Genomic DNA, 27,250 nt, shown 5'->3' with positions numbered 1-27,250 from the left:
TAAAGATTAAAATCACTAAGTATCACTTATTTTATCTTAGAATTAGATGTTATCGCACCGTTTTTTTTTTTAAACTAAATTTTGTTTATTTGGAATATACTGAATTAACCTAAAAATAAATAACTAGGTTATTTTCTAATTCGTTTTAATAAATACTGATTTTTATTTTATATTTTTTGTGTTGGCAGTACTTACGTTCATACTTGTGATCAAGGGCCTAGTTGTTTGTATTTTTTTTAAATATTATTTTCGTTGGTCTGTGCATTAGACTGAGTGATTAAATTCATTATATGTTTTTAGTTTTTTTTAAATATTAAAAGTTATAATTCTCCAGGCCTTGAAAACCATTCTTAACATAGACTAGCTAACTATCCAGGCTATTATAGTGCAGGTATGTGTGCGAATACAACCGCACTAAGAGTGAAGAGATCGGCTGTAGTACTCGCGTTTTTATAAGTGCTTTTAGCACATAATGGTTGCTTAGAACTATTACATACAAAACTGAAAAGTCACGCACTCAGCTTTTAAAATAAGTTGTTTAATAAAAAAAAATATTTGGAATGAAATATTATATTTTTTTATGAATATGAATAATTCAATTAATCGGATTACTATTTCATTGAATTCTAATAATTACTAAGGCAGTACTTACAATTACTTATATTATTTTTGTATTTCACTATGGACATTACACTAATGTTAATTTTATATTCTGTTGTAATACAAAAGCTACAATAAATACAGTTTTTAAATCACCGATATATTATAATATAATTAGACCCCGTTATATTGTCATATTATTTTTTTAGGTATGTGACAAAACGACACAACTTAGATTTTGTGTTGTTTAGGAACATATATATTTTCAAATGTCTTAGTGTTCACCTTTTGGCGTTATTCGATGTAGACTTTCCATTGTACCGGTATATTATTGTATTGTATTTTTCAACAGTATGAATAATGAACTAATGAAAATTGTATATTTATTTAAGCTATGATAAATATGAATAATTAATTATTGTTTTTTTTTTTTTTTTTTTTATATGTGCGAGTCATATTTATACGGATCGATTTGTATATCTAATAATAAGATTTAATAAATAAATAAAATAGATTTCAATCGATTCTCAACTATCTAAGTGTACCGTTTTAGCTACTCTATAGTGCGAAAAGATAACGGAATCTAATTATAATTGAGAATTAGAACAAACATTAGAATGGTCTTTAAATCGACACATTCATTGTGATAATAGTGTATCGAAATAATTATTGCACTTTTTTATTGATTAACTTATTATGAAAAACACATAACCCATAAGCCTCTATAAAGAAAATTTTGCATTAAGAGTCGGGAAGTTTGGTGAATCGGGAGTTCGGGAAGCAACTTTGTCAAAGATAAAATTGTGAAATGGCCTTTACAAATATTTTAGTTACGAGCAAAATACAAAACCGTTAACGCGGCATCCAAAATGACAGGACACGAATGTCAGTAGTATTTTTTATCTATGCATGTATTAAATGGTAATTTTTGGTTGGTTTTCTAATAAAACTATGTATTGTGATAATTCATATTCTAGATTAAAGTACAAAATATAATACTTTACATTTGAAGAAAATTCCGAATATTTAATTAAAAATATATGAAAAAGAAGTCAATAGCTGTTTCTTACATCACATATAATTCTATAAGAATACAATAATATGTAAACTATATAATTTATTTCAATATAACATACTTATACGTATGGTTTTGGCATGGCAAAATATATTAACAAGAATATTTGAACAAATTTAAGCTTTATTACTACGTAGTAAGTCTTAATTTTCTATGGGACTTGCCCTATACAAGAAATAATAAAATTTGTGAATATGATTCAATGTGCAATGGATTTTCAACTTATAACAAAACAACATTAGGTTGTTTTTTGTGAATAAGAATTCTTTATTTCAAAAAGGAATTTTACTTTTGTAGTTATGAAGTGGATTTTTAATTAATTTTTCTTTTTGTGTCAAATATATTCGTTCTATTAAAAAAAAAATCCTTGATCTGATCAAATATACAAATACAAGCAATATCAGTGAGTTCCTGGAGCTTTATAAGTAAATGTACGCAAGTATAACACGTGCCAATAAAGAGTTACGTTAGTATGGACAGCATAAACATTTAAAAATTTTTTTTAAACGATTTCTAATACTAATTAAATTTTAAATTATCTTGAATAAATAAATTAAGTTACCTTTGTTTCTAATGCTATCATATGATTTTGTGCTTGCTTAGGCGTTGTTATAATGTTATTCAAGTAAAAGGAATGTGTATTCAATAAATTTATGTTCTCAAAGTTTTATTTCTAAAGATATTTCTAATTATTGCAACAGATATGCACAATGAAATGCCACGAGATAGTCCGCCATTTATAAATGTTTTCAAACATGCCCGAAATATTCAAATAAAATTCGAAAATATAATCGAAACTGGATATAAACAGAAAAGAAATAAACGCTTGAGGCATGATATGAAAATCCTTAATTTTTTTATTGTCATATCTTTGGTTTGAATTTAGTTTTCAAAGGACCGACACTAGGCTGCATTGTCGAGTTACCTTTGCCTGCGTAAGGCGGACTAACAAATAAATATGATTAGTTGGAAAACTAACATAATTATAATCTTAATACTTGGGTAACATAACGATCAATTGTCAATATATATTTTTTATACAATTTTCTATAGAATTTCACTTTTCTCGACATTTGGCACGTGTTATACTAATTTATTGTTTGTCTTAAAATAATTTATTTGTATATCGCATACAATTAATGCTGACTTTTCTTTATTCACTCAGTGGACTATTCTTTAATTATATACATAAAAGTATTGTAATGAAGCTTTAAATTTAACCATTGAAACTTTTAGAATGTTATTATACTTTTAACTTTATTACGTAGCAATAAAGTTTATTATTTGTTGCTATACAATAGCTTCATGTGTGAGTTTTAACTCACGAGTTAACTGCTATTGCTCTTCCTGTTTGTTTTGTCTCGTGGGCGAATGCGCACGCGCAGGTTCTTCGTTTTCTTTCTTTTGAACGCGTCTGCAACAGAATAGATATGTTATGAGAGAATGTTTACAAAAACAGGCACATGGTGACGAACATTTGAAGATAAAGACTACAGCCCTTTAAATTTAACAATTTTATTTAATTAATAATTTTAATTTGCGTACTTCTAATTCAATAATAAAATAAATATATTTATCTAATTAATATATTAAATATACGTCATGTGTGCATGACACACAAGGAGTAGAGAACAGCGACGGGGAAGGGGCAAGATGGCATTAGAGACCGTCATGCCGTTTGCCACCAAGGATAACTCCAGACCTCGCCAATGGATGTTTTGCATCAAAACGAATCAAATCAGTTCAACGTAACCCACTTTTTTACGATTTCAGTTACAGTAACGGTTTCTGTCTATCTGGCAGCCGTCTGCAGGTAGAGTAATATGTCTACGACGCAACACGCTGACAAATGTAAATCGACCTGTACTATGAATAAAGCATTAAAAGTCACGGCAGAGGTTTCATAGGGCGGCGAGTACCTGTAGATGTCCTCCGTGGTCTGCAGCTTGCCGTGCGCCAGCAGCAGGCGGCGGCCGGCGGGCGGCGCGGGCGGCGCCCACCACGCCACCACGCGCCCCACCACGGGCACGCGCCGCAGCAGCCCCTCCTGCCACGCCTCGCGCGCCAGCTCCTCCTGCGCCGCGCTGATTCCTGTGGGGCCAATGAACTTCATCATCGTGCCGACTTACCACCTTACACCGTTTGTCTGGCTTTGCATTAGTAATATCATGACATAGGGGAAGGACCACATACGGCCGAGTGCTATATGGTTTGTTCAAAAATTAATTTAAAAATACCTTTCTTTAAAACTTCAGTCATGTCGGTTAGTTGTTTAGAATTCTCTTCAACGTCCTTCCCCGCAGATATCACTAAGTCGAGCAGCTCGTCCACATCCGTGTCCGCTGTTACCATACCAAATCTATAAGAAATATATATAAAGTATTATGAATCAACACTTCTCAAGTATATTAAAGTTCAAATAAAATTAAATTATAAATACTTTCTTTATTGCCTTTTTTAATTTTTTCCACTTTGATTGAAATGTGAATTATACAACATTTTTAATTATTATTATGTCAGTTGCCTTCCTTTGTTTTGTTAATTGATCTTAGGGTATCATTAAGGTACACAGCCTGGTACGTTAAGAAGATTAATTTCATATTGTATATTATCATAACACATACATATATAAAATATAAAGTATTGCATACATTCCTTTAATCATTTCATTTTAAAGTAATTTGATCGTCGACGGTGAGTCGATTCAGTGAGACGTGTTTTTAATTAATAAACTACAATTAGCTGTTGAATTATATTTCATTAATTATTAACAGTAAAAAAAGTATTTATCGATCGTTAAGTCGGTTAAGCATTACTTAGCGACAGTTTTCTCTCTCTTTCTGACATTATTGATTTGACATTATATTTATATATATATTATATATATATAAGTAAGGTCGTATATTTTTATAAAACTTACCTAACACAAGCCATCCCGTCGTCGCCGTCGCCACACGAGAAGGCACCGTCCGTGGCCCTTAATGTCTCGACCAGCTGTCGATTAAGAGAATTAAGCTCTTCAGTGGACGCCTCATCCCACCCTGGAGGCACGTATCGAACACCACCGAGACCTGAATGTAAAAAGAATAGATTCACTTGTTTTATTAAATTAGAAATGGTCACCATTGCTAATAGACATTATAATAATAATAATAATTTATTTAAAACCATGATAAGATCAGAAGCAAAATGTGAACGATAGTAACTGCAATAGTATAATACTGTGAAGCGGTTACTAACGCCCGACAAAAAAGAGACATTTCTCTATTGTTATAAAACATTTTTAGTTTCAAAAATTAAAAGAAAAGAAAGAAAAAACACGATAGAATTTATAAAATTAACAAAATACAAAATTGAAACACTTTAAACAATTCAACAAATAATAAGATTTAAAATGTAGACAAAAACATCGCATGTATAAAATTATTATATAATTATTTATGTATGTACTTAATTTAATAAGTAACATGATTAATATTTATTATAAAAAAATAATTAATAAACAAAATTGGCGCTATAAATAATATTAACCATTCCTTTCATCGTCAATGTGACACCAAGTAACCTTGGAAACTAAGACGTATTGTAAGGCGGTTTCCACCAACCCGCATTGGAGCAGTGTGGTGGAATAAGCTCCAAACCTTCTGCCCAAAAGGGAGAGGAGGCCTTAGCCCAGCAGTGGGACATTCACGAGCTGTTACCGTAAGGCGGTTGATTGGATCGCTCTGTGCACTTAGGCACTCAACTTTAGAAGTTCCACATCCAAGGGCGGAAGCCTGACGGGCAGACCAATAGCAGTAACGTATATAAAACGTATATATAAGGGTAGAGTGACTGACCGGCCCAGCCGGGCACGCGCACGAGGCGCAGGGTGGGGTGGTCGGCGAGGCGGCGGCGGAAGGGCTCGCGCAGCGCGACGGTGGCGCGCAGCACGGCCAGCTGCGCGTCCAGCGCGCCCGCCCACGCGCCGCCCGCGCCGCCCGCGCCCGCGCCCGCCGCGCCCTCCAGCGGGCAGTAGCGCAGCACCACGCCGTGCGCCTCCGTCTCGCACACCTCGATGCTGATCTGCCGACCCACGCTTCACCTTATCATATCATACCATACCATACCATATCTCTTTAACGTTCAACAAATATTCATCGCTCATAAACAGATTACGACTACATTACTTAATATTATATTTATGGTATAGAGTTCGAATTTCTCACATATATATTAGAATTAATATATATGGATGGATGGATTTTATTAAAATTTGACATAGAAATCACTCAAGTGATCGAAATTAAATATTTTTAATACATTCAGTATTTACATCGATCAATGTACGACGACTACGACCTTTAATTAATATTAAATAATCTACTAACCATTTTCTCTAGATTTACTAAATATAAAAGAATCAAGCAAAAAATTATTTCATATTTGTATTTCATATTTAATTATAACAGACAAACTTAAGTTAGGAAAAATATACATGAATCATAATAATTTAATATTCAAATCTAATGATCTAACTTAACGACTGTTTAGTTGAACATCGATTTCTCTCTTTCTGTCATTACCGATTTGACATTTAAAAAAAAGAAGACAATGTATTGTTTAATTAATCACCCGCTAAACAACTTTAATAATAAGCAAGGCCGTAAATGATTAATCCAATAAATAACTCACCATATCCGCCTCTCTTTGTAACACTTGTCCTAACCAAGAATTTAGCTTATCGTAATACGCTGGCGGTTTGTCTACATCCGGTGGGGCGAATTGGAAGGCTACACACGCTGACGCTTGGCTAACTGCTTCCTAAAATTAATAATATAGTTAGATTTCATGGTCCTACAAAGGCACTATTAAAAAAAAAAAAACAAAATACGCGCGCTTATTTAAAACCGCCATTTTGTTTTTGACAGAAAGGTTGACCATTCGTGTTGAATGTGTTCGATTGTGTTATTTGAATTTTTAAGAGTAATTGAGTGAATCATTTACATCAATTTGTATGATTTGGTGTTCTTTTTTTAAAAAGATCAATTCGAGGTTTCATTCAATCATCATCACATTTGTGTATAACAGCGTATATTACTACTAGGCAACGATAGATGGCGTTGATTGAATCTGTCACATTCCTGAATCGCGATGTTTAGATTCGCGACTGATGTATAGTATTGGAAGTGATTATATTAAAATGATTAAATAAATTATAGTTGTGTGAACAGAGGAAAGCTTTACTTTAGTTTCGTTTACCGTTTGATCTCCCGATATTAGTTCGGCGTAAACACATACATTAGTTTCCGTTTGGTTGGTCGAAATGAAATAAAATAATAATAATAATATCCTGGGACATTATTCACACACGGCCATCTGATCCCAAATCAAGCTTGTACTATGGAAACCAGACAACTGATATACTACATATACTATTTTTCTTTTGTAAATACATACTTATATAGATAATTACACCCAGACTCAGGACAAACAGACATGTTCATGCACACAAATATCTGTCCTGGGTGGGAATCGAACCCACAACCTTCGGCGTGAAAGGCATCCACTAACCACGCCAACTGGCTCGTCAATAATAAAACATATTACCAGATTTTTTGTTATAAATAAAATAAATTCTTCGTACTGAGATATCAATATGAAAGGATAACTATATGTATGAAGTTTATTTAATATAAATTAATTACTTACAACTAAACCGACGTTGGGAGGTTCGTCACCTCCAGGTCTGTCACTCTGAAAATGAAAAAAAAAAGTATAAATAATTCCGTTAACAAAAAAAAGTTTGATATATAACTGATACTTTTCTGATAAAATGGACCAAAAGAAAATGGTCGCTTTTGTTCGTAAACATTGAGAGGGATTTAAGCAAGTATTAATAATTATATATTCCACCAACCTGGATTGGAGTAGTGTGGTGGAATAAGCTACAAACCTTCTCCTCAAAAAGGGAAGAGGCCTTTAGCCCAGCAGTGAGACATTTACAGGCTGTTACTTACTTTTTGTTATAGTATAGGTTGGCGGTTGGTTACAAACACATATGTGGCAGAATTTCGATGAAATTCGACACATGCATCCTCACGATGTTTTCCTTCACCGGAAAGCACGAGATGAATTATAAACAGAAATTAAGCACATGAAAATTCAGAGGTGCTTGCCCGGGTTCGAACCCACGTTCATCGGTTAAAATTCACGCGTTCTTACCACTGGGCCGTCTCGACTTTTAACAGAAAGCACTAGAATGAAATGGAATAGTCACCAGTATCTTGAGGTCTGCGCTGGCGACGAGCGCGCGTGCGGCGCGCGCGTCGCGGAAGGCGCGCGCGAGGCGGCGCGCCAGGCGGGCGGCGCCGGCCGCGCGCGCGCACGTCCACAGCGGCAGCGCGCCCAGCCGCGCGCCGCCCGCCGACAGCCCCGCCAGCGCCGCCAGCGCGCCCTCGCGGCTGCCCGACTGCGGGGACCCAACGTTACTACCACTCGTATAACCACTGCTATAAGCGTTCTCCTCCTGAAGTCGCGATTTAACGAACAGCTCTATGTATATATTTTCACGTCTAAATTGTACGAGTTTGAAAAATACATTGATGACATTTTTTTATTAAATAATTTAAAATATAGTTATTTTTTTTTATTTTCTGCGTGTATCTAACTAACCCTCTAGTACGGTCTATAAATGAAATATTATAGTTTAACTTTATTTTTGTATAATAATGTATTGCTTTTACTGACTAAATGGTTAGTAGTAAAATATTCGATAAACTCACCGAATTCACTCCTTTCGAGTGTTCGTTTGCTGTTAACGGTTCTGGTATTTTGTAAAATGTCTGTAATTATTTTTAAGAAAATATTTCAACAAATTAAAAGAAAAGAATAGAGCGAGATTGTCTCTCAGCGGCCACGGATTGACGCTTTCATTTCACATAAATTGCATTACAATTAATGTTATATAAATAATAATTTCATTTATAAAAATCAAACAATGCAAACAAAACTTATATACCCCCCTGGAAATTGTTTTTGGTCATTTTAGCGTCCCTTGCCACCTGGCGCCTCTCTCCTCTCGCTCTACGCAAAGCTAGCGTTGCACCAGTTTTACTCAATCAAGCGACGTATGTACATATATAATGACATACTTCTGATATAACTCTTTTTATTATTTATTTGCAACTTGTAAACAAATTTGGCAGAGAAATAATTTGGCCAAACAAAACCAAATAAACATTTTGCTTAGATTATCTTATGTATTAGTATTTTGTTACTTTACTACTTTAGTTTCGAGAAATGAGCTCCAAGCTGTTAACATGACGACTTTTGTCCAGATATTTTCAATGAAATATTAAATAAAAAAAAAGTGTAATTTTGAAAGGATACAACAGTCGGCAAGCCGGGAACGCCGAACCAAGGTCCGGGCGTTAACGTGAGCGAGTCGGCTATGCTATAAGTCTGCAATAATAAAAATATTTTATTCATGTATATTTCACGTCATTTAACTTTGTAACTTTTTATATACATTTATAAAGTTGACTTCACTTTTACATTGTAAATAAAGTAAACTATTCAAGTTTATTATTAAAAGCTATAAAAATCAATTATTACATTATAAAAAAATGTCAGGCCATAAATATGCATAAACAAAAGTCATATTAATTTTGTAGTCAAGATTCGTATAATTAGATTGACTTATGTATAGCAAGTATTAATGTGGGCGACGCACCTCGTCCCGGCCCATGGCGGCGGGCAGCGCGAGTGCGTGTCCGCGCACGTGCAGGTGCGTGTTGGTGCGCGCGCACAGCGCCGCCAGCGCGCCCAGCGGGCAGCCGCGGCCCAGCGGGGGGCCGCCCACCTCGCCCAGCACCAGCAGCGGCGTGCGCCCCGCCGCCGCGTCCTCCGCGCACAGCCGCTCCAGGGCCTCCAGATCCATACCTTTACCTGGATGTGATTGTTTTTTAACCGACTTCAAAAAAGAATGAGGTTCTCAATTCGTCTATTAATATGTTTTTTTCTTATATATTTAAAATCCTTGCTCTTATAGTAGCGTGCGTTTCTTTCTTGATAATATTTCTTGTTAGTGCGATAGACTGTTTTAATACTTTTTCCGCCGTACTAAATTATATAGTAATTTATATGTTTCACTCGGCAGCGACATCAAAGTGTACTGATATTTAAATTCGAAAGTAACTCTATCTGCCTGTTACGCTTTCACGGCTAAACTAGTGAATATTTTTTAATGACATTTTGTATGAAGCAAGCTTGAATCACGAGAAATAATATAGGATATTTTTTATACCTAACTCATTTAACACGCGGCACTCGAAAGCCAGTTAATAAGCACTCACCATCTGCACAAACTGGAACAGGTCTCACACAAGCGAGCGGCAGACCAAGCTGCCTGCAGAGATGTTGCACCACACCCAGAGGACTCGCTACGCAACTGTATATAGATGGGAGTCGGCTTGCAAACGCCAACGCTGAAATTAACGATATCTATTTAAAACACTTAAAAATTTGTGCATTGTTTTATATACAATAACACGGCACAAGTGATATATATTAATATTAAATCCAAAAAAAAAACATCCAATGCGACTTTTGGCAGCACGAACTGTCGCTGTCTAAAAAAATACTTGAAATAAAAAAATATTAAAATACATTTTTTTTTTCAATTTAATTAATTTCTTTCTATTACAAAGAAAACTAACATTGTTTTGAAGGAATTACTGATTAGGAGAGAGAATGATTGTAGACAAAATGGTCATGAAGGGGTCATGAGTCATCATTATCGAACCAGTACATTTCACGCCCGCTGGGCGGACCGTATAACGTTGGGCTATTGAGGCTAAGCCGACAACATAATATTGTTTTAAAAAAAATGTGTCTGTCACAGGTCATATAGTATATGTGAAATATCAAAACTGATTGTAAAAAAAATAATATAATTAAAGAAAAATTCAAAACAATACAAAAATTGAATCTAAAAAAAATATTAGAATTAATATAAAGAAAATATCTTGTATATTGAAGATGAAACGATAAATAAATGTAGTTTAAAGGAAATGAGACCTGCTTGATATTAGTTCAACAACTACACAAAGGGGAGCTAGTGAGAAATACGGGTAATATTTTACTGGTGGTAGGGTTTTGTGCAAGCAAGATAGGTACCACCCACTCATCAGAAATTCTACTTCAAAACAGCAATACTTGATATTGTTGTGTTCCGGTTTGAAGGGTGAGTGAGCCAGTGTAATTACAGGCACAAGGGACATAAAATCTTAGTTCCCAAGATTGGTGGCGCATTGGCTATATAAGTGATGGTTGACATTTCTTACAATGCCAATGTCTAAGGGCGTTTGGTGACTACTTACCATCAGGTGGCCCATATGCTCGTCCACCTTCCTATTCTATATAAAAAAAAATCTGAAATTAGGAACTACCTATAAAGTAAAGTATGCCAAAGGAAAATGACGGAATATATGTAGTTATATAGATTAGAATTGATAAACGTTGAGTTAATGAATAAACAGATAAAGCGGTATACGTATAACGCGCTTTAGTAAAATTTCCTTATCAAACATTAGAATTCAGCGGATGTTATTTCACGGCAAGAGATCCAGGCGCATATCACTAGATTCTATGATAAAATTAACAATAAATATATGCATTGCACTTGCCTCCATCTTCGAGATATCGGGGGTATCTGTGATGCAAAAGCATCCTCGTAACTCGCACGAGACCCTCCATTTGTTCTTGATGATAATATGCATTGTAATCTGTTAATCTGTAAAAAAAAGTATATTTGTATTATTTTTGTACAAAAATCGCCCAAATCAAATTTCCATTTTAAAATGTCTAATTAGCATGTCCCGACGGCAACAGGTCTTTGTATTCTTATTATTAAAAAATATATATTCTTGTATAACTGTGTTATTTATATTTTTTTTGATTGCCGTGATGGTAAGTGAGGATGGAGTCTAAGACGAAACTCGCTTGCCTAGAAATGGTTTTTACTCTTTACAATACAATGATATAATGAAAAATAATTTTAAGAAACACAGACGGAACATTCCACGCCTTAGCTATGCGGATAAATAAATTAGGGAAAGATGTCTTAACATAACATTACTAGAAGGGAAACTGATATTACGACATCTAACATCTGTACGCACTCTCCGTAAAAACAACAAACTTGTTTGTGATAAACAAAAGCACTGTATACATTTTTACGTACACATTTACAACAAAAAATGTGGGTGAAGAATGAAGTGTAACAGTTTATGAATATAGTTGGACGATACGAAGTAGAGCATATTCATTATTAACTCATTATGATAGTTATAACCAATTACGAGCCTAGCAATCATATGTTACAGCAACAGCCTGTAAATGTCCCACTGCTGGGCTAAGGCCTCTTCTCCCTTTTTGAGGAGAAGGTAGCTTATTCTACCACGCTGCTCCAATGCGGATTGGTGAAATACACATGTGGCAGAATTTCGATGAAATTAGACCGTACCGTACCGTAACCGTAACAGCCTGTGAATGTCCCACTGCTGGGCTAAAGGCCTCCTCTCCTCTTTTTGAGGAGAAGGTTTGAAGCTTATTCCACCACGCTGTTCTAATGCGGGTTGGTGGAATACACATGTGGCAGAATTTCGATGAAATTAGACACATGCAGGTTTTCTTACGATGTTTTCCTTCACCGAAAAGCACGAATTATAACAGAAATTAAGCACATGAAAATTCAGAGGTGCTTGCCCGGGTTTGAACCCACGTTCATCGGTTAAGTTTCACGCGTTCGTACCACTGGGCCATCTCCACTTATTTATAGTTATAAAAACAATAATGTTTTTTATTATTTTATATAAAAGCGAATTGCTACTATGCGCGGTAAACGTAGCGCTACATTTATTTGTATTGATGCCCTAAAATCGACGCTTTGAACAGATCGATGGCATGAAGTTGATAAAGAGCGCAATGTAAAATTAGGAAACAATTAATGAGCTACAGTACGATACAGAATTCGCTTCCAAATTTAATGTTCCTACGTTTTGTAGATAAATGTGTGCGTTTATAAAATAAGTCAGAATATTGCCTTGATACATAGGGAATACAATCAGAACTTAGATGATTGAAATCAATTAATAATTTAAAACAGCGATTATAATCAATGGGTCGTTCAGCCGGGCGGTTTGCGGCGGTACGAACTACAGACTAAAAAATATACTTTTCGCTAAAGAATTAACCAAATTTAAAGGTTTCATTTTTGTTTTATTGTATATTATATAGTTAAATATTTTTATTATAGTTTTCAGTATAATTTGAGCCCAAGACCTCATAATGTACAGCCATACCAAACTAACAACTAAATCAATGAGATTGTATATGTTATATGCTTAACTATGTAATAAGCACACAACAGATAATTGTAAATACATTTAAATTGTATATGTTTTATCATTACATTCATTGTTATGCAGATAGTATAATTTAACAAAAGTAACATTAACATATGCCCTTGTAATATAAATTATAATAAAAAAATTCTTCAAATGATTACCCATGTGTGTATTAAATATGTGCAGTTATTATCATGATCTGTTTGTTGAAAAAATTATCATTTACACGGATAAAAAAATCCAACCAAATTAAGGATGTCTGTAAATGTTACCAATTACTTTTCTCAAGATGTATGCATAGATTTAATTAACTTTAAAGATTATATATCGATAGCTTATCTATAGTTTCAATATAAGATGCATGACCAGATTATGATCAAGGCTGTCAATCTCATGGACTAACTAACAATGCAGGAGGTTTTATTTGATGCATCAATCTGTAACCCCGTCTAGTTCCTAACTACTATGAGTTAATGTATGTTTAGTTGTATGTATTTTTACAAAAGTGTATCGGGATATATGGAATTTGTTATCAAGTCACATATTGTATGTGTGAGTGACTAATCCTTTAAATTTAAAAATAGTCAATATGTGTGCAATCATCAGAGAAAGTGGTTATGTCTATTATATAATACTGTTTAGTTTATAAAAAATATTGTTATAAAATAGTTGATTTGAAATTCATTGATAACATAAAAAAACATAATGTATATGATTATATATATAGCGAATAATTTAAAAAATGGGTAATGGGTATGTTTTTTTGGTTTGTGGAGATTAAATATGAATGAACAAAAGAAATAATTTAATATAATGTTAAAATTTTTTTTAAATAGTTTGATTAGCACATTTATAAAAAAATGTTATAAGTTTTAAAAGTTCATGCTATGTGCCAAAAGGTCTAAATATAAGTATAAAACAACCATTTTTAATCCAATTTTTTGGTTGTGAAACATGGTTCTTATTTTAATCATTTGAGATTTTTAAATTAAAAAAAAAAACAATAGTAATAATTTAATATAAAAAATAACAAGATTATTAACAATATAAAATTATTTGTTATGTATATTTTAACACACAATCACTTTATGGCAACTATTATCAATTACCTTGAGTTTCAATTAAATCTGGATAAGATTATTGGTAGTAAAATGTTTATATGCTAACAAAGTAGATTGTGATAATTATTCTAGTGTATAAACTTTTAAATATATAATAAAAATAACTTTCTTTCTCAGTTCTCTAGTTATTTGAAAAAAAAAACTTTCACAATAAATGCCTAAGTTGTATCTTATGATTATTTTTATGACAATTTTATTAAAAAATAAAAATAGGTTTTAATTACCTGAACATATGAGACATCCAGCGCGTTGTTTCGCTCGCTATATGAGCGCCAAGTCTGGCTGCATGACTTCTTTCTAATCGTGCAAATAAGGCGGATATGCTATGAGACAAGATAGCTGCTCGCGTTACAGCATCAGTCGGTAATAATGGGGGCTCCATACTCTCACAACTTGGATCAGTTTTTAAAACAAGATCTTCCAAAACTTTTAAGATATCATCCATAGCCATTTCTTCTGGTTCGAAAAATCCAGTACTAATTTTTCTAGTTTCCGGTTTTTTTTCCTCTTCTTCGACATCTTGGGCATTAACGCCGGCTTCTAGCCTTCCAACTACTTCAGAAACCTGGAATTCCAGCCCCCCAAAAGGCCGGTCCTAGCGAAAACCATACACTTTTATCAACATCAATAAAAATTATATAAACCTAAACCAACGCAAGATTATTTTACCAATTCAGTAGGGACATCGCTCTCGGGACTAGGTATATTAGAGTCCATTTCTGTAGCCGGCGCATCTCCCATGCTGCGTGGCGAATTTTTGCAAATTTACGACACTCCGAGAGGAATTTGTAAACGTCACACTAATGCAATGTTTTGCTTTTGACGTTGTGACAGTTTCACAGATTAAATCGTAAATTCACAATAATCATTGTTTGTTTTTTTGATACTCAAAAATTTAAATTTTATGTATGTTTTAACAATATAAATATATATGTAAGTATAATATATACATAATATATATATATAAATAAAATATTTATATGATATGATATATAAATATATTATTTTTGTATAAATAACATTAATTGAATACATAAGAAATCAACCGGTCATCTAGATTGGCTTAGTAGACGGATATTTGCGCCTCTTTATTATTGTATTTATAAAACTTACTTAAAGTGCTATATTATGTCTAATAACTAATAAGCGACAAAAAGGAAAAAAACGACACTTAAATAAGTTTTTTTTAGATTAGCATTAAATAAATAAAAATTAATTTGTCTTAGTGATTTTATGTTGGTATGAGTATTGAACATTGATACGTGACATTACGAGAGTTGCTTAGATGTTGATTTTTACAAATTAATTGTCAAATGGACATCTGACAGAGTTTGACATTCAATTGATTGGATTTAGAAGTCGCAAGTTTTTTAATTAAAAAACAAAATGTCCTTAGTAAAATTGTTTTCATTATCTACTCGAGGTAAAACTTTATTTCTGCTTTTATTACATAGGCTCAGTTCAGCACAGTAAAAATCATATTTGGTGTATTAAAATTTGATTGTTACGCAACGGTATTTATAACCTTTTTAAAAACATAAATAGACATAACAACAGTATGAATTATGCATAAATTTTGTATTACCTTATAATTTGTAACTGTGTTTTGTGTGTGCTTACATTTTTTTTTAATTAGAACCTTAACATATAGCTTAGGTTTGTATAGGCATAGTTTAAAAAGTTATTATTATTTCTTTTCAGTGCGAACGTCTGGTGCAAGTGGTATGCTACTTCGTCATGCCAGTTCTAGTCAAGAAGGCAAAACTGAAAAAGTATACCCACCTAACGTCCCTGGCTTTAAATATGTTAATGCTGAAGATCCAGACATGAGTTTCAAAGAAATGTCCAACAGGGCGGCACAGACATTGTTTTGGACTGAACTGGCAAGAGGTTTTGCTGTTACTTTAGCTCATATTTTTAAGGTAAATTTTATACTAACTTTTTATATAAAGTAGGTATGTAATATACTCTTGTAAATAAAATGGGACTTACAATTGAGTACAATCATTAGTTTGATAACCAAATTTTATTATTAGTTATTACTGTTTCTACTTTTTTTTTAAATTAGTAGCTTAATATAACTGGAGTAGTTATTTATACATAGTTTTGCATCTGTGGTGTTATTCCAATTTTCTTATGAGTAACATGCTTAGTTCAAAGATTAATTGATCAGAATTTAGTAATTGTATGCCTTTATTTAAATATTGTGTATAGTTTATAAAAAAGTTTTTTTTATTTTAAAAATTCCAGGAGCCAGCAACTATCAATTATCCATTTGAAAAGGGACCTTTGTCACCACGATTCAGAGGAGAGCATGCATTGCGTCGTTATCCTTCCGGTGAAGAAAGATGCATTGCCTGCAAGTTATGTGAAGCAATTTGTCCAGCTCAGGTGCCTTTTTTAAATTTATGACTTTTTTTAATATTTTATTTACAATACTTAAGAAGTCAATTGTCACACATAAAACTAGAATTTTAAAAGAATAATTGTTCGACATCCATTCCACATGCCAACTCATGGTATTTTTATCCTTGACATCAATTCTTTGTTCCGTAACCGTAATAGTCTGTGAATGTCCCACTGCTGGGCTAAAGGTCTCCTCTCCTTTTTTTTTTTGAGGACAAGGTTTGGAGCTTATTCCACCACGCTGCTTCAGTGCAGGTCGGTGGAATACACATGTGGCAGAATTTCAGTGAAATTAGACACATGCAGGTTTCCTCACGATGTTTTCCTTCACCGTAAAACACGATATGAATTATAATCACAAATTAAGCACATGAAAATTCAGTGGTGCTTGTCCGGGTTTGCACCCACGATCATCGGTGAAGATTCACGTGTTCTTACCACTGTTAGTGGTGTCTAATTTGAGGGATAAAAGAAATCTGAAAAGCCAAAATGAATATTCAGTGATGCAAGTGATCACCACTAAGGCTTATTTGCCAGCCGGCCTAATAAAAAAAAATATATTTTGTATTTAGTTGATTTATGTAATATGGACCGAGATGACCCAGTGGTAAGAACGCATGAATCTTAACCGATGATCGTGTGTTCAAACCCGGGCAAGCACCACTGAATTTTCATGTGCTCAATTTTGAAGGAAAACATAGTCAGGAAACCTGCATGTATCTAATGTCACTGAAATTCTGCCACATACACATGTGGCAGAATTCCACCAACCCGCATTGGATCAACATGGTGGAATAAGCTCTATACTTTCTCAAAAAGGGAGAGGAGGCCTTAGCCCAGCAGTGGGACATTAACAGGCTGTTATTGTTACTGTATGTAATATTATTTGTGAAATAGTGAAGTTATTTTATTATTAGATAAGAATCCACATCACATTTAATTTATTTTTACGATACCAACCACAATATAAATGCTTGTTTCAAAGTTATATTCATTGTTTTATATTCAATTGTACTCAATTCATTACAGGCAATTACAATTGAAGCAGAGGAACGCAAAGATGGCTCACGTCGTACTACCAGATACGATATTGATATGACAAAATGTATTTACTGCGGTTTCTGTCAGGTGATTTATTTTATATTCAAAAGCGACAAATATTTATAAAACGGTTTGATTGAGTAGAAATGAAACTACAATTAGAATTGTCAGATTAAAATAAAAAATTGAACAGATTCAAAACAATAATATAATCTCTGCAAGGACTTTGTGTGACTTTGCTGTACTCATTCGAAGACAGTAAATATCTAAACATGGTATAGCAATTGGCAACCCTATAAATAGTTCCATTTTCTCGATTAACTTGCAATTATGATAAACTTATGAGATTTTTGTGAGTGTGTTTGTGATTGCTTAAATGACAAGTTCAAAATTTTATGCCAGTCAATATGCTATAATCATGAATAATGAGGAGATGACTGACCTGACCTGAGTAATTAGTATGTTTTAACTGAAGATTGGCAGTTCTATCCCAGGCTAATTTCACTAAGATTTTATTCGGGTTTATAATTCGATGCACTCGATGGTGGAGGAAATCGTCATGTGGAAACTTGCATGTATTGAATAATATTCTGTCATACCTGTATCAACCAACTCGCAATGAAGCCGAGTTGTGGAATAAGCCCTAAACATTTTTCTCAAAGAGAGGAAACTAGCCCTGTAGTGGGATAATTATAGGCTTTAATGTCATGTTTTACCATAAAATTTGCTTTTTCTAATAGGAAGCATGTCCAGTAGACGCCATAGTCGAGGGTCCGAACTTTGAGTTCTCGACCGAAACTCACGAGGAACTTCTCTACAACAAGGAGAAGTTACTTTCAAACGGTGACAAGTGGGAGAGTGAGATAGCATCCAACATCAGAGCGGATCATCTCTACCGTTAAACAACAACCGCTCTTAGTTTAAAGGTATAAGGTTCAATATTGCAAGTCAAACATGCGAATTGGAACCTTAATTAGGATTATTAAATTATGTGATAAATAAATAATCAACATCTCGTTTATGACTTTTACTCAAACTGGTTTTACATATATTTTAACGTGTGCAATATTTTGTTTAACATACAAAAAATTCAAATGAAATAGTATAGTAGGGCCCCTCCCGATTTCAACGGAGTCCTAAGCCGAGGTCCGGCCTCGCAGGAGGCACCCTTAGGACGCCCGTCTCTCTTGAGCCCTGTGTGGCTCCCAACATCCGGCTGAGTTAAACTCGCCCATCCCGCCCGGTGACGCTGTAGAGGCCAATAAGGCCAACAGTATTACTCACTTCGAAAAAAAAAAAAAAGTATAGTAGGGTTTCATGGCCCTAGCTTGTAGTTAAATTCTTCATTGGTAGGCAGAGAAATGATACTTTCTTGCTTCTTGAATTCGAATGAATTTATTTAATATTAGCGTGATTGTATATACAAAATTTTAAAAATAGCATTAATACAATAAAATATTTTATATTATTTAAATATTTACAATTTGTTCGTCCGCATTTCTATCAATTATAAACCGTTTAAAAATATCAATTAACATAAAATAAAGTAGAAGTGTATTAAAGTTAAAGATATTTTTGAAAATGATTTACAAATTCATAGATAATTTCTTCCAATAATAAAGACGCAGTATTATCGGCTGATTGAGCAAGAGCGAGACGGGCGAGCGACATATACTCTTGCCCGCTCGCTCACTTTAAGTACGTAATTTGTCGTCTTTCTCCATACCTCATTCTACCGCAAAACAGCAATACTTGATATTGTTGTGTTCCGGTTTGAAGGATGAGTGAGCCAGTTTAATTACAGGCACAAGGGACATAAAATCTTAGTTCCCAAGGTTGGTGGCGCATTGGCTATAAGCGATGGTTGACATTTCTTACAATGCCAATGTCTAAGGGCGTTTGGTGACCACTTACCATCAGGTGGCCCATATGCTCGTCCACCTTCCTATTCTATAAAAAAAAATAAAAAATACCACTGTGAGCTTAACCCTATCGAGCTAATTTGAGCCCAACTCAAATCTTTATTGGTCGACGCAATAAAACTTTTAAAGTGATAGAGGTGATGAAGCTGCTCCATGAGGCTGTAAATTTGTTGAATAAAATAAGTTGTTGCGATGCATTGAACAAGTGATAAAAAAGGAAGAGAAAATGAAAAAAATTAGATGACATCCTGCCATCTGACGTCTGACCATACCAAATTTATTGTAACTGTTGAAACCTCAGAAACAGAATCTGATTAAATTTTTGTTTAATAATTGTTTTTTTTTTTTATTGTACCCGTAATTATCTATTAAAATTAATATAAAATTACGCAATACATCGTTCCATACTTTATCATTCATTCATCAACCCACTCGCTCAATAATTTTTTTCTCACTAGTCTAACTCAAATGTCTTATATCAAGTAAATGCAAGGTAAAATTTGCTTATTTACTTTTTTTTTTAAATATATAAGCTAGCGCTAGACTGTTATCACAACTGATGGAAAGTGATGATACAGTCTAAGATGGAGCGCGCTTGCCTAGAAGATGCCTATTCACTCTAGATTTAAAGGTACCCATATTGTAGGTGGAGGGAAAAACGGAGGTCGGGAGGGTATTCCAGATCTTAGCGGTGCGTATCAGAAACGAGGAAGCAAATCGTTTCGTACGTGTCTTAGATACGTCAACTACGTACGGGTTCAGATCTTTACGATGCCTCGCAGTTCTATGGTAAAAAGGTGAAGAAGGAACCAAATTAAATAGTTCCTGGGCACACTCTCCGAAGTATATTCTGTAGAAAACCGACAGACAGGCAACCTTACGACGGTGTTCCAAGGTCTGGAGTTTTGCGACCAGTGTCTGGTCGCCAATGAGCCTTCTAGCACGACGATCCACTGAATCCAAAGCTTCAAGCTGGTACTTAGCAGAGCCGTCTCATAAATGGCTGCAGTACTCCATGCACGATCTGACTTGAGCTTGATATATGGTCAGAAGCTGTTCCGGTTTGAAGTACTGTTTGACCTTATTGAGGATACCAAGTTTTTTGCCAGCAGTTTTAGCTTTGGATTCAATGCATTGCCCAAATTGAGTTTGGATGTTAAGGTAACTCCTAGAAGGTCAATACTGTCGGTGATGGGTACAGATACACTTCGGAAAGTCGGAGTCAGGTGGAATGGACTCCTCTTGGCGGTGAACAAACATGCTTGAGTCTTGGTAGGATTAAAAACTTTCTTTCCTACTTTCATTGGAATAGATTATAGTAAGAATTTTACACGCTTTATTCAGCGCGCGTCTTTGGACTTCGACGGTCGTAAGCAATTATCATGTAGGTAAATCTTACACTATAAATTTTTCTAGCATATGAAGTATTATTTTTTTACGTACGAGTGGAAAACAATAATATCTATATCAATAATACTTTACTGGTGGTAGGGCTTTGTGCAAGCTCGTCTGGGTAGGTACCACCCACTCATCAGATATTCTACCGCAAAACAGCAATACTTGATATTGTTGTGTTCCGGTTTGAAGGGTGAGTGAGCCAGTGTAATTACAGGCACAAGGGACATAAAATCTTAGTTCCCAAGGTTGGTGGCGCATTGGATATGTAAGCGATGGTTGACATTTCTTACAATGCCAATGTCTAAGAGCGTTGGTGACCACTTACCATCAGGTGGCCCATATGCTCGTCCGCCTTCCTTTTCTATAAAAAAAAAAAAAAAAAAAAAAAAAAAAAAAAAAAAAAAAAAAAAAAAAAAAAATCGATAATACCTTGAACTAACATAAAACAAATTCTATCTGTTTTTTGTTTATATCTCTTCATTTAAAAATAATATGGAGCCATAATTTTGGTAGTACGATGTTGGGGTGAGTAGCTAGTTTAAAAAAACCATTTGTATTTCAATTATTTATTTTAAAATTAAAACAATTTCAGTGAAAAAAATATCAGATTAGTCAACATTTAGTCAAAATATTTACAGCTTTAGGGTCACCGCACCCGGGACACACGCGACAGCCACAAACGCTGCCACGAGAAGCTAGATGTGGCGACAAAAGCGCGCGATAGCCACTTGTGGCCGGTAGTTGACATTTGCAGTCGGTGGCTGCTACTTTTTTTAACCTATATATATATGCGTGCATTGCCTTCGACTCGAACAGGTTAACTGAGGTAAGGGAAAGAGGGGTGGAGAATCGCGCGAGTGGCGTATGGCGGCGTTTTGTGAGTAAGAAGCAAGCAGCGACGATTTGTAGCGTGTGGCGGCCACCCGGTGTCAAACGTGTGAGCGGAGTCCATGTAAATGTATGAACTACAGGAAATAAGCCGGTGGCGGCGTTTTGTCATTGTGGCCCGAGTGTGACGACCCTTACTTATAAACTTTGCTTAGTGAAACACTGGTTTCTCCCTTTCAGTCATCATTGATTTGACATTCGAAAGAAGAAGACAGCATTGTTTAACTAATTATTCGCTAAGCAACGCTTATAATTAAGGCCGTGAATTTTTAATAAATATATCTAATTATATTGTTTTAAAAATACTAAGTTCAATTAAATATGACTAAACTACTACTAATAGGCCAAGGTATTGTTCTTTGAGTTATCTATAGACATAACTTGTATAAATATTCTAACAATAATTTTATTTAATTCATCTTACATATATTTGATTGTAATAAGACTTTATCAATATTGTTTATATTATTTAAAAGAATAATGGCGGGCAAATATATTCTCATAATAATATATTTGATCAAAACACGCGTCACGGGAAAATAAATAGCCACAAAAAAATTATAATACAGTGTATTGAAACAATGATTATTGTCAAACATTTATACATGATTGGTTGACGGCATGACGCAATAGACCAATGAGCGTTCAGTATTCAATCATATTAGTAAATCGGACATTAATTAGCGTTTCAGAAACCACAGGCATTTAATATCTTGCACATGGTGACCAAACACTATAGCCTCACTCGTGATGTTACAATTACAATAACATTAAAATTGACAAGCAATAGATCACAAAATAAGCTTCTGCACATTCATATATATTTCTAATTATATTATAGTCTGTATAAATAAATGTCTGTTATATAAAAACGATATTTATTTATTATTTTATATAGTTAAAAATATTGGTTAATGTTTAGTACATAATTCATATAGAGCCATATAACATTACTAGTTGAATATATATTTTTATACATGCCTGCCTTAATGCAAGTATATAACCATTTGTGCTTATAAATTAAATAACATTAGCTTGCTGCTCCTGCTCCTTTCAATGTAGTTGTAACATCAATTTTTTAAATATAACCTTTCTTAATTATTTTTTTTTAGAATAGGAAGGCGGACGAGCATATGGACCACCTGATGGTAAGTGGTCTTCAACGCCCATAGACATTGGCATGTAAGAAATGTTAACCATCACTTACCTTACCAATGCACCACCAACCTTGGGAATTAAGATGTTATGTCCCTTGTGCCTGTAATTACACTGGCTCACTCACCCTTCAAACCGGAACACAACAATCCCAAGTACTGCTGTTTTGCGGTAGAATATCTGATGAGTATTTGTACCTACCCAGACGAGCTTGCACAAATCTCTACCACCAGTAAATCTAATACAAAAATTTTTCAAACCAGTCTACTAGTTTCTGAGTTGAGTTCTTTGGAACATAGAGACTATCCACCCCTATAATATTCGTTTAGATCATTGTTTGTTATCTATCAAGTCAATATAAAGTATCTAAATGTTAATAAATTGTATATATATATTAGTTAGTGTGATTACCACCTAATATTTTATAACTGTATCGTTCTAAATCTTTTTCAACATTCTCTATGCTCCTGTCGGCGTCAATCGTCAGCACCTCGCAGCCAACGTCAGGGGAACTCAGCCAGTTCTCATAGGATTCATGAACCTGGAAGATTTTTAATTTAGTGTTAAATGTATTGTAATTAAATAATTTAAGTTCATGAATCAGAAGTAATACAATGAAGTCCCAAATATCTTTGTATTTTTCTTGTTTGTTAATAGCTTTTCGTTATGTGTTTTATGCTTTTAAGCTTAAATATATAATTTTAAGCTTTTTGTATAGATCTGAATGGACTAGAATTTGATAAGTCATTCAATCTGTGTAGTAATTGCCAGAAAAAGCATACCCGAGAAACAATATGTCAGTGCCTTAACAACCAGAAAAAGTATATCTCAGGGTCAGTCATCAAGTAAGCATAAACTCATATATGAATGAAATTAATGCTTTAATACATGAATAGTAACTTTTCTTAGAGAATCTTCGACAACCCCAAACAAAAGGAACACGAGCAAGTCAGTAAGCAAATAACTAAAGATTGGCTTGAAAATATAATCATAACATATTTTTTAAAAGTGAAGTTGTAATTGACATACTTGTTCTAAATACTCTAGTGGCACTTCAGATTCCTCAGCTCTACCGCGTTTCATCATCCTCTCCCAAACTGTTTTAGGTGTTGTTCGTAAATAAACTGCAATATTAAAATGATTTTTAATTATGCTTTAGTGTATATGCAATATTACAAACTCTTAATAAAATATTGCTCTTTTGTAAAGTAATAATTACTTTAATAGAAGCATACCTTAAATATTTACATATATTTTTATATTAGCAAATGTAATGAGTCTTGAATTGGGTTCGTTTGAGTTTTAATACATATTATAAATAGTCCATGTCTGTGGTTGTTAGTAATGGTGGCACGTTTGGCTTAAAAAAATAAAATACATGATAATCTTTGGAAATTGGAAAAAAACAATCCTTATGGAGTAGTTTTATTATTTATTTTGGTACTGACATTGTTTTATCTTATTTATTGTTTTAAACAACTCTAGTTATCCATTATTACAAGGTTTTATTTAACTTGACCCATATGAATGTGTGGGTGAAGTCTTGCAACAGGATTTTAAACCAGTTTTACCCTACTGAGCAGATACTTTGGCAAATTCGCTGTTGGTAACAATTCAATGTATAGCCTGTTCCAACAGTAAGAGGAGTAATGACAAATAAACAACTTTGACACTAAATTAAGCATTGGTCAATATCATGACTTATCCATAATTACTGGTGGTAGAGACTTTGTGCAAGCTCGTCTGGGTAGGTACCACCCACTTATCAGATATTCTGCTGTAAAACAGCAGTACTTGGTATTGTTGTGTTCCGGTTTGAAGGGTGAGTGAGCCAGTGTAATTACAGGCACAAGGGACATAAAATCTTAGTTCCCAAGGTTGGTTGCGCATTGGTGATGTAAGCGATGGTTGACATTTCTTACAATGCCAATGTCTATGGGCGTTGGTGACCACTTACCATCAGGTGGCCCATATGCTCGTCCGCCTTCCTATTCTATAAAAAAAAACATTATGAATCAAGGAAAAGCTTCTTTTTATACAGGCTTACATACACTACAGGTTCACATCTTGGTAGCATTTCAAAATTTCTTTAGGTGCTTAATAAATATTTATAATTTATTTTGTGCTCGGTTGACAAAAATAAAATAAGGTGTAATTCAGTCACATGTGTACCGAACACCATGGCCGAATAAAATGTTGACTTATTTTGTGTTAAGATGAAATGAATAAGAAGTAAATAGTAACCAACCAATGAGGTCTAAACTGGTGTCTAAATTCTTCTCTGTGTAGTCAAACCATTGTAGAAGTACTTGATATTCTGGGTCTTTAAGGAAATCCTGCTTCTTGGCATTTTCAACAAAACAGTGCCTACTGTTTTGAACAGATCTGGCAATAAAAAAAGATTGCAGATTACAATATCACCTTTTTTATCTATTTTGTATATATCAGTATTTATTGTTATGAGGAAGTCTTAGTCATTTTAAAGCTTGAACTATACTGATGCAGAAAAAAAACAATAACTATAACTTATTTTGGTAAAATGAAGCATTAGTGTTTTTTTTTCTTTCCATTGACAATATGTTTCAACTCATTTAAAGACTTATATTTAAAATTATTTTAGAGTATAGACAATATCAACAGAGCAGTTTAAAAAAATCTTGTTTAAGACTAACCTTTCAAACATTTTAACTGCTATGCTTGGGTTAGAAGGTGGACTAATTTGTATTTTGAGGCGGCTGAGATGTACATAATGCTGGAAGGCAAAGGTCCACTCTTTCATATCACTGTATACAAGACCGAGTAGGTTGTGACCACTGACGTTGCGCCATTCAGATATTGGTTCCTGTTCACAAACACGTTAATAATTTAAATACTGGTGTGTACAAGTGTTTTATTAAAGTGTGTTAATTTATGAAATACTTAGTTGATAGTTTTATTGGAAAATATTTTGTTGTTCAATTATCCTTGAGTATTTATTATATTTAATAAAACATATTCACGTTTAAATAAAACCAAATATTTTTTTATTTAATTCATTAACTTGCAATGAAACTTTTGCTAACGAATAAATAATAAACAATATATGAAATATTATAGTTTTTTTTTTGGGAAAAAGTTTAAATTTTGCCGCGGTTTATTTCCTTACCGCATGCGTTTCTACAACTGGATATTTTTCGAAAAACTTGATACAAGTAGATTTACCAGAACCTATGTTTCCTTCGATTGATACTTTAAAAGGTCTTTTGTTTACCATGCGTACAGTATTTGTTATTGTTTTTATATTTGACATGGTAATAATTTTTATCTACGTCAAGTTTTTAAAACTGGTTTAAATACTTCTTGATTTAAAAAAATATCACACAATTAATTTCAGTGTCCTAATTATGGTGTTAAAATATATATTAGATAAATTCCGACAGAACCTTAAAAAAACATATGAAATGTCAGTTGTCTACCGTCACATGAATGTCACGTCGTTTTTTTAAATAATTTTATGAGCTCTGGATTCAAGTTTGCTTAACAAGACTGATGGCAGTTGTTATAACATGATGTTTTATAAAAACATTTTTAGCCATGGACAATATACATAATTCGTAAACATTAATCGCGCGTATATAGCCAGCAAAATTTAAGATATCACCCGAACACCCCTTACATGCCCCTTTGCGCGATTTTGCGATTCGATTCCATGTTTTTTCTATCAAAATAACATGTTTTGATGTATGCTTTTTCGCGGAAAGGAAAGCTTGTTATCGATATACAACGAAAGAATTTTACAATAAAGTAGATTATTTGTAAATATAATTAATTATACAGTGTTTGACTCGATAACCTATAGTATTATGAGTAGGTATAAATCAGAAAAGTGTAAAGATTAAAATAATTTTTTTTTCTATGCTTCTATATTTTAGATGTCTAAATAAATGATATAATAATAATAATATTCTTGGACATTTTTCACACACGGCCATCAGATCCCAAATTAAGCTTGTACAGAGTTTGTACTATGGAAACCAGACAACTGATATACTACATATACTATTTTTCTTTTGTAAATACATACTTATATAGATAATTACACCCAGACTCAGGACAAACAGACATGTTCATGCACACAAATATCTATATCGTTAGAGCTCATCGCCAAATGGGGTTCTGATAATCTTGTTGAGTTTAATGCCAAGAAAACACAGGTATGCGCTCTCACAGCGAAAAAGTCACCATTTTACCCTCATCCCTCCCTCTGTGGCACAC

General features: G+C 33.7%; 3 protein-coding genes across 3 annotated transcripts; 1 reads left to right on the top strand and 2 right to left on the bottom strand.

The window, feature by feature from the left end:
• Positions 1–258: 258 nt before the first annotated feature.
• Positions 259–15,003, bottom strand: LOC126770514 (pyridoxal-dependent decarboxylase domain-containing protein 1). The gene is made up of 15 exons (XM_050489931.1): positions 14,856–15,003; positions 14,411–14,781; positions 11,344–11,450; positions 10,012–10,143; positions 9,390–9,604; positions 9,047–9,118; positions 8,440–8,499; positions 7,935–8,126; positions 7,367–7,411; positions 6,350–6,478; positions 5,515–5,740; positions 4,596–4,746; positions 3,913–4,034; positions 3,595–3,766; positions 259–3,089 (listed from the first exon to the last, which is right to left on the bottom strand). The coding sequence occupies exons 1-15, from the start codon at positions 14,925–14,927 to the stop codon at positions 3,011–3,013; spliced, it is 2,145 nt and encodes a 714-aa protein (XP_050345888.1). The 5' UTR covers positions 14,928–15,003; the 3' UTR covers positions 259–3,010.
• A 476-nt stretch (positions 15,004–15,479) lies between these two features.
• LOC126770649 (NADH-ubiquinone oxidoreductase subunit 8) lies at positions 15,480–18,650 on the top strand. Its single transcript, XM_050490157.1, has 5 exons — positions 15,480–15,609; positions 15,888–16,108; positions 16,437–16,577; positions 17,622–17,720; positions 18,374–18,650. The coding sequence occupies exons 1-5, from the start codon at positions 15,573–15,575 to the stop codon at positions 18,533–18,535; spliced, it is 660 nt and encodes a 219-aa protein (XP_050346114.1). The 5' UTR covers positions 15,480–15,572; the 3' UTR covers positions 18,536–18,650.
• Positions 18,651–21,511: 2,861 nt separating this feature from the next.
• LOC126770645 (deoxynucleoside kinase-like) lies at positions 21,512–26,424 on the bottom strand. Its single transcript, XM_050490152.1, has 5 exons — positions 26,142–26,424; positions 25,669–25,838; positions 25,245–25,381; positions 24,026–24,120; positions 21,512–23,537 (listed from the first exon to the last, which is right to left on the bottom strand). Exons 1-5 carry the CDS (start codon positions 26,283–26,285, stop codon positions 23,391–23,393), a joined length of 693 nt encoding a protein of 230 aa, XP_050346109.1. The 5' UTR covers positions 26,286–26,424; the 3' UTR covers positions 21,512–23,390.
• Positions 26,425–27,250: the final 826 nt, after the last annotated feature.

Source organism: Nymphalis io, chromosome 9 (assembly GCF_905147045.1).
Source record: "Nymphalis io chromosome 9, ilAglIoxx1.1, whole genome shotgun sequence".
NCBI lineage: Eukaryota > Metazoa > Arthropoda > Insecta > Lepidoptera > Nymphalidae > Nymphalis > Nymphalis io.
Note: the sequence above shows the minus strand (reverse complement) of the source record. Positions and strands in the feature narration are given on the sequence as shown.